Here is a 9191-nt window from a genome sequence, read left to right as displayed (position 1 = left end):
AAAGGAACAAGGGAGCTGAAACTTTACATGTACAGGTACACTTACATGCACACATTTACAATAACATTTCAGTATTAACTCTCAGCTTTTTGTGAGGTAATCCGCCTCACCATGAACTTTCACAGGAACTTCATACTTCATCAAGACATTGAACTTGGCAACTACTTGCAACAACTTTGACTTTCTCTGTCCCTGGCACAGACGCACCAGACTGCAGTGTTACCAATAACAACCTCACTTAGTTGTAATGGCTCATAATTAGGGGTGGGCATAGATTAATTTTTTTAATCTAGATTAATCTCACTGTAATTATGAAATTAATCTAGATTAATCTAGATTAATCTATATCAAAATGGCTCATTCAGAATTGGCACACTAGCAAAATAATGCCGAAAAAAAAACATGGGGTTTCTTAAGACAGATGGCGCATTAGACCAGAGCTCAACTTTTTTTTCCAAAATGCATCTCATCTTCAAAAAATGGTTATGTTGATACTTGGTGATGAAAAAAATCACTGCAATATGTGTAAAGTGTGTCCAATATGTTAGGAAGCATTAACAGTCATAAGATACTGAAATTTCAAAATGAACAGCGCTTTAAGTTGTAGAGGCAAATACAAATAAATCTATCAAACATTTAGACTATTTAAACAAAATTACCTCAACAATTCGGCATTTCTAATGGAGAGAGAGAGAGAGAGAGAGAGAGAGAGAGAGAGAGAGAGAGAGAGAGAGAGAGAGAGAGATAGAGAGAGAAAGATAGTGAGAGAGAGAGAGAGAGAGCAGCGGCTCCTTTAGAGAGGGAGGAGCTCTGCGCGCAGTAGGCACGCAGTCCTCAGCAGAGCCAGGCTACTGAATATCTACATAGAACCTGCAGCACTGGCACACGGCGATTTGGCCTAAACCTGACAGTTGTTTTCAGAGTCAGAACGCCAGAGGAGTTACAACTCGAAATGAATTCAGTTTGAAAAAAAATAAATAAAAAAAATCAAGCGCGACAACCGCGAGGATTATTACCGTTTGACATGAATATCTCATTGAGTCGCAAATGTGCGCGATTGCAACACAAACATTCAGTGAGATATTGACAGTTTCAGTTTGACAATCTTCAAAAGGCATGTCACATGGAATGTTTTGCAATTATGGCACAGGCAAGATTTCTGGAAATTGTTTATGTGTTCCATGCAATGCGTGAGGAACTGTAGGCTATGTCGGGCTGGTAGGCTACTCACACACAATGTCTCTCTATGCTTCACCTCAAACAATAACGTCTACCACTTATGAAAAAGCACTCAAACAACACCTACCAGTCCAGGGCAGAGGGAGTAATGTTTTCAGCATGCAAACACTTCATATTTAGTAGGTCTGCTGAAGCAACAGGTGGAGAGGAGAAACGACTGAAGTGCAGTCTGAAAGCGTCTGTCAATTAAACGCTATGGTGACGTGCATACCCAAACTCCAAACCTATATTTTGAGAATAGATTAACGTGCGATATTTTCTTTATCGCGCGACAAGAGTCTCACATTATCGCAGCACGTTAACGCCGATAACGGCCCACCACTACTCATAATCTTCCTTTTTCCCAAACCACATTTACGTCCTCCATGTGTGTAATGAAAATAAAGTTAAAACTAATGTAACGTCAGTGTGCATATCAGTGTATGTGCATGTATGTTTGATGGGTAATTGATGTTCATATAATATACTGTAGTACATGTTAACATACAGTAGTGGTGTATGTGATGAATGGCTGAGATCCTGTATGTGGGTCAATGACGTTTCTTTGATACTCAGACGTCAGATGTACAACCACAGGTAATGTCCATAAATTAATGAGTAATTAGTAACTAATGTACTGCAATGGATATGCTTAATAGATAATACACTAAAAACAAAAAACAAAAACATTTAATCCTTACAATAGTGGAATTAGTTGTGGTTGCACCAGCCTGATGTGTGCTACTACTAAAACGCCATTGGCCCATGTGCAGATAGCACCAGAATTCCGAACAGAGTATGTGCTACTGGCCACCTTAATTTCCTCTGGGATAAATAAAGTATCTCTTCTCCACTCTAGTTTTCAGTGTTTCTCTCAGTGCTGCAGTTAGGGCAAGCCACCTCAACAACACACATCCTTCCCACCTTGACTAGACTGGTCCCAGAGGAACACTAAAATTAGAGGACTGTACTCTTCCCCCGCTTCTCCGTGTTAGTGCAGCCTCTGTTACAGCACTGCACTCTCTCAGTGTTTTGTAGTTAAGGCACTCATAACACCCTCCTCCCACCTTGACAACACTGTCCCAATAGAACGCTGTAAGACGATTTGAGCTTTAAAAAAATGAAGTGATGAAATTGCATGAATATGTATGACAAAACGAACTTGGTGAATATAGCGCTGCAATAACAATTCACACCAGCTGGGAAACTTAGACACAAGCAGGAGGCAGAAGGTGAATCATTTGGAGAGAAATACATTTTGCAACCATTATCCTGATCTTCCCTAGACTACCGTCACCTTAAAGCCTAGCAGGGTTTTTTCAGCCTTTTAAAATAATGCTTCAAGCCTGCATGGGCAATAATGGGTCTAACCAAGTTAGGAGCAAGCTTTACAGTATGTATCTGGTTTTATTGACAGACAATTCCACCTGGGCAGGCACCTCCACCTGTAGGGAGACCAAAAGAAGACCAAAGGCTTAAACTAATTGTGTGATATAAAGCATTCAAGATTAATTATCTGTAGTCTATTCAACTCTATTCTACTACTACTACTACTACCACTACTACTACAACTAATACTTCCTATGACTCATACTACTACTATGACTACTGCTACTACCACTACTACGATTAATACTACCACCACCACTACTACTACTACTGAATGTACTTCTATATATGCAGGTGCTCCTCCTCAACTTGTATTTCATAACTCTGACTATGAAAAAATGGAAGCTTATGTTTCCCACAAGTCTGAGGACAGATATGCAAAGCACTTATGAAAGGACAGGCCTTTCCCATGGCCTCTACTGAGAGATTGCTCCTACACACAGTGTTTATCTAAAAATCACCAACTGTGGCTCTCTCTCTCTCTCTCACATGACCAGCGTTCACACAGAAGTCGTTTTTTTTTCTTTCTTTTTCTTCTTCTTCTTCTTCTGGCCGTCACTGGTCATGGCAAGACGGCAATCAGTGCGATTTCTTCTCCGAGCGCAAATAATTTCACGCAGAATTGGCCGGTCATGGGGGACCTATCTCACAGGAAACGGGAAACTTCAGTGGCTTTTATTCTTGTTTAATGACCTGCGTCCTTTGAACTGCACATAATAGGTAAATATGTGGGCCATAGAACTCCAATGCATTTATCCAGATGTTAGCTGGTGCTGAACCACGGTGCTGTCACATTCACTCTGTGTGCCACACTCTGCCCCAGTGGCTCATGGGATATGAGTGAAATAGAAACTTGTTTTCAGATTATCAGGTGATCGCAACTTTCTCACAGCGCTGAAGTGTGTTAAACGTTAGCTGTAACACCGAACTGTGAAAAGTCCCTACTTTTTTCACATCAAACTGCAGAGGGGATTTTTTTGAAAGTGTGATGTGATTTTTTGTGTCATCCTGTAAGTTATAACTTTCCACAGGCGTGTGGGTCCCTTTAATTGGCCAGGCTATTCACAAGTCAGTTTCAAAATTCATGACACCTCTCTCCTGTCACCTCTATTTCAACCTACTGCTAAATCATGCTTAAAAATCAGCTATCTTTCAAAACTTTCAGCAGCACTTTCCGTATCGTATTGTGCCACACATCATTTCTAACACTTTCTAAACTTTCCTTCACTATACACATCTGATTGGTTCTTTCTCCCAAAACACCCTTGTTTCTGCTGGCGTAAATGTCAAATCACTTCTTCAGAACTTTTTGAAATGTGACAAAGATGTCAGTATGAACACAAGAGTCGAGGAAACAAATTATCCTGAACAAACTCCTGTAAAATGCTACTGTGAGCCTATGAACGGCAGCTACACAAAACACTAAACAGAAGTCCAAGTCAGCTGTTTTTAGCTCACAGAAACTGGTCATTCATAGCCAAGGTTTGTGTGAAATAACCCACTTAATTAGATTTAGCATATACGTAGTATTATGTCTAACTCCAGAACATTTTGTCAAAACTCAGGTGTTGGCTTTCTGCAGATCTGCAGAACAGCCTCTCCTGGGTTACACATATCCAGACCTTAAATTGGGCTGGAGCACTGCACTGCCCAGCTCTGCCACTTCAAGTTATTCAAGTTCAAGTTTTCAAGTCAAGTTTATTGTCAATTTCTTTACATGCACTGGTCATACAAAGAATTTGAAATTGCGTTTCTTGCTCTCCCATGCAGACATAGACTAATCTAGGTAAGGACATAGACAGTATAGACATAGACAGTACTCATACATGGACATAGACAGTATGGACGTAGACATTGCTCATACAGACTTCACTTCAGCAATAGGCCTATAGCCACTCTGCTACAGTATACAGTAGTAATGAAACATGTGTGAGATATTGGTCATTGTGAGTAAAGAAGGGCACCTGGTTCTTACTGTAAAAAAGCCTATTCAACCTGAGAGTAGGCCTATCTACCACATGCACTAAAGGTCACTCGTGCACAGAAGTTCACCATTGTCATGCCAAGAACATAGAGGAAGCTTGTCCAGACTCAGCAGTGCTCTATGGTGTTCACATTAACTCCCACATCAGTTTGTCATCATGCACTGGTGTTTCATTGCCTCTCAGTGGATATTATGGCTACACTTAACAAGTATCTCAAGACCACGGTAAACCATTGCACACACTCAATAAACCCACTTCTTCAACATGTTTTAACAAGACATTAGTGTGCTTTTTCACGCAGTTGGGGGGTTACTGAATTTGGACTGTTGGAACATTGATGCTGGAAAAAACAACATCCTTTATAGCCGTACATTCTATTCTACGAGCTAGCAGTTTTGCTTGCAGTGGTTGGTGAGGGTCTAACTACACATAAATGACAGTCATTTGGGGTTGTGTAAAAACACAAGAAATAGCGCACATTTCTGGATAATGGTTTAACAAGGCAAAATACATTTCAGTGTAAAACTTTGCAATACTAAGTAAACATCTATGGCTGCCCACAATGTCAATACAAAACCCTCCACAACGTCTGTAAATAGAGCTGAGAAAATAGAAAACAGCAGTGGTGTGATTGTAACAGAACAGTCTCATGATCTGGGAAGGATCCCTTGAGCATGACATGAGTTGCAGACAACTCTTGCGAAATCAAAAAGCTGACTTTGGAACAGTGAGTTTGGAAGTGGCCTTGGAAATCCCAAAACATTCACCATTATGTACAACCCCCTCTTCCTTTTGGCTTACATGAGAACATGGCTCAAAACAATTGCGAGGGATGTTCTCATACAGCAATGACTCAACGCTTGTCAAACTTACAGAAAATACTTCGGCGGTGACAGCAGGGTAATTCTAAGGCCATACACAATACGACCATTTTCCTGTAGCTCGGACAAACCGCCGTTTTAAATGAAACCTGAAAATACCCTGGCTCACACATGCAAGAAGTTGGTTTGTGGTGACCCACAAATTACATTTGCAAAAACATCTGCAAATCTGCTAAACAAATCTGGCGCGACCAGAGTAAAAAACATCTGTGTAGGTAGATGTTAACAAAATGTAATTTAAAATGTTTTAGAACATTACATAACATTGTCACAAATAGAGAGTCAGCTCACAGCTGCCAGTCGGCCCTAATTGGCATAGGCTAGATTGTGTTGTCTTTTATTGACCACTTGCAATAATTTAAACCCCTTGTTTACTTACCACTATATTTGTCCTGGCGATGCAGACAGAACCTGACCCTTGAATCACACTGTCTAGCACCTGCACATCAGCAGTGTTGGGCACGTTGGAGCAGCTCCTCCGGCCCTGACGTATGGCCTCCTCGATGTCATCAAACCTGAATGCGCACAGCGCGGTCTGGGGGCTCCTATCCGACTTGCTGAAAACTCCAAAGAGGACCGACTCCATCTGTTGCTTCTCCTCCGAGAAGATCTCGGCTGGATAGACCGACAGCAACCGCTTGTAAACGTTTCCATCCCCGCACTGAAGTCCGGTTTGGATGTAAGACTCGGTGAGCTTCCGAATTTCAGCGGTTGTTCGGCGAGGACTTTCAGTATCCAAACAGATGCGTGCCAACATGCTGTTGGGCTGGCTTTCCTTGTGCCCAGTATTTGCGTCGTTATTCAGAGCAATGTATGAGTAACTTTTTTGAGTGAAGGCGTGCACAAAGTTAAGTTTATTTTTCTGCTTGTCTTCCTGTTTGATTTTGAATACGTTATCCTCTGATGGGTTGATGTCGTACGTGAAAAGGCGGTCGAGATATCTCATGTTTAAGGACCGAATGGCGATTTCTGGAGTGTTTTCAAAACGGAGGTCCTCTTTGCTATGATTTTGGGGGAAATAAGGGGTACCAGAGCCCGTGTATGTAGCCCCTACCAGCAAACGGGTGTTTCCTCCGTGACTTTTAAAGACCAGCCCGACAGTGCTCGCGTTAGGGTGGTTGGCGGCGATGTTCAGCATACTTGGGAACACAGTTTTGGCAGCGCGAGGTGGGAACTCCACCGCTACCTGTGAAACATTATCCATTCTGAGTAGCTCGCAGAAGCCCTGATAGACAGACCCGCATGTCACCAGCACACCTTGATCACGATCAAACACAAGGAGCTTGTTATGATTGTCCGTAGATGTCTTAGGGTGCTCACAGGGAGCCTGTGGGAGCTGTGGCGCATGGCACAACGGGTTATCATCCACCGGACCCGTGCGCCTCTCCACTTCCCTTGTGAGCGTTGTGCTGTTCAGCTGATAAAGCGCATTCACCGTGGCCAGGTATATCCTGTGCGAGTCTCCGTCCACCACGAAGTTATTGGTCTCGTTCGTTGATGTGAACGTCTGTTGGATTTGTAGCGCACCGGCTGGGCGCGGGTGGATAGTCCAGCGCGAGCTCGGGGGCACCAGGGCACCCAGAAACAGAAGGAAAATGGAAGGTGGGACACTTTTTTGCGAAGAAGGCATTTTTCCTTCTGGCTGGTCTTCGCGTGGTCTGGACCGAGCGGTGCATTGAGCAGGAGAAAAATAGCGCGTCCGTCTTACTGCAACAATCCAGGAGGAAAGACCGTTTCCTGCCGAACGCCTAAACACAAATGACGTGATAAAGAGTCGTGCTTCCTCTCCGACTCAGAGCTGAGAGCCACATACTGCCAAGTCCCCGGGACCCAACTCTCCCCACCTCTCTTTCTCTCTGAGTACGTGAAGCAGAGAGAGAGAGAGAGAGAGAGAGAGAGAGAGAGAGAGAGAGAGAGAGAGAGAGAGAGAGAGAGAGAGAGAGAGAGAGAGATGATAAGCGAGTAAGGGACAGAGACACCAAATATTACAAATATTAACTACATTAATTAACCAAATACTAATATCTTATTTTGCCTGCTTGATGCTGGCCGCAATAAAGTTGCATGCACAGTGCTGTTGAGATTTGTATTTAAATTGTTCTAAGCTACATCCTAGTTTTCCAACCGTTTAGCTCTTATTATAAAGTGCTATTCCTCAAATGAAGAAAGTGCCCCAAAAAGGTGAACAGATTTCAAAAAGATGACCAGGTGACCAATTATATTGGATTGGGAATGGCATTAGTTCCACACGCTGCGGTTCACAACCTCTACCTTCTGGCGCACGGGCTCATCTCGGCTCCCCGATTAGTCACGCGCAAAGCAGAGGAGTTTTTGCGCTTCATTCACTGAGAGGCAAGACGGTAAGTACTGTCAAAGTGCTAACAGATGGGTGTTGGGGAAACGAGACGAAACCTTTCCGGTGTTCTGCTATCCAGATCCATTTTGAGAAGAGCGTTTACCATGTATTACGTCCTCATACATATTTCATCGCAACATATGTGTTAGTTTAAAACACACGACCGTTTTTGCAGGCTGACTCTGAAAGTAGCCTAGTTCAGAAAATGTCCAAAAAAAATATACCAGACAGGCTGTAGCAGTATAAAGACTTCTCGATTGAGTTCTGTGCTGCAGCAAGCAAAACTTTTACAATGTTTTTTTCCTTCTTTTTATGTTGAGTGTATCTCCAAAAATTCAGATCACTGTATTATTGCGCCCTTTGGGAATAATTGGTCTAAGTTAGTGCTCGATTTAACGTAGGCTAATACACAATGGCACTGATTACACTATCTCCCTCTCCTGTTATAGCATTTATTTTTCAGCTAGTATTTCTGCTGATAACGGCTTCTGGTGGGTCGAGTTATTTTGGTTCTGCGCTCGTAGGCAGATAGATAATGGACACTCCCGAGTGAGGAAGAGTACAAGTTGACCGGTAGAGCATCCTAGCCGCCAATGCCCTTGAGACCAGGCGCGCGCTGAGCATGCTGAGGCGCCAAATGAAGCTGTACCTTATCTGAGGTGTTTCTTGACAAACTAGACAGATACCATAATATAGCCTACCCATTTAATAGTCATGTAACAAGTTACCTATTAACAGGTAATGACTGTCCAACCGAATTCATTAACGCTGCCTAGCTTTCGAACGTCTGCCTCAGACAATTTTATTTATCCATGGTTCTGTGAATGAATGTTGTAAATTTGCTAAGAAAACAAGGCAGAATTAGCAGTTAAATAGATTAACCCTATACAGGATACGGCTGGTTAGGTTGTGTGTAGCTTGGCTATAAATAGCCAGTAGCCAAATAACTCTCATCAACTTCAGCCAGTTACGGCTATTAAGGCTCGACACTGGCTATAGAAACGGCCAATTTCCTCTTAGTCCCCCAGTGATCAATCTGGAGAATTCGGGGAGCAATTTTGGGGGGAAATTGCATCTGAGTGCTCGACTGTTGGTTCTGAAAACAAAGCCCGATCGTCACGACCTGTTTCCGCTCTGATAAGAGTTTCTGGCATCCCCTCAAGACGCCCTCCCTGGTTTTCACACTTCAGACAGATTTATGGCGAGGCGCTCACTTTGAGCCGACTAAGCAATAACTCACCTCAGCCAGTCAAAAGCAAAGGAAGTGTGTGCCAAATTAATTGGCTTTGCCAACATGGCATTCACCCACTGCCTTGCGGTATGTACAGGAATTTAGTTTTTGTTGCACCTACAGTTTCTTTG

At 42.9% G+C, this 9191-nt stretch overlaps 1 protein-coding gene across 1 annotated transcript in view; it reads right to left on the bottom strand.

The window, feature by feature from the left end:
- The window catches only part of plxnd1 (plexin D1), a 132333-nt gene extending 125034 nt beyond the window's left edge, over positions 1–7299 (bottom strand). Inside the window, exon 1 of the mRNA XM_063220614.1 lies at positions 5853–7299. Coding sequence (XP_063076684.1) covers positions 5853–7103 — 1251 coding nt within the window. The 5' untranslated portion in view covers positions 7104–7299. The remainder of the gene's footprint in view (positions 1–5852) is intronic.
- Between the last annotated feature and the right edge of the window lie 1892 nt (positions 7300–9191).

This window comes from Engraulis encrasicolus, chromosome 2 (assembly GCF_034702125.1).
Source record: "Engraulis encrasicolus isolate BLACKSEA-1 chromosome 2, IST_EnEncr_1.0, whole genome shotgun sequence".
Taxonomy (NCBI): domain Eukaryota; kingdom Metazoa; phylum Chordata; class Actinopteri; order Clupeiformes; family Engraulidae; genus Engraulis; species Engraulis encrasicolus.
Note: the sequence above shows the minus strand (reverse complement) of the source record. Positions and strands in the feature narration are given on the sequence as shown.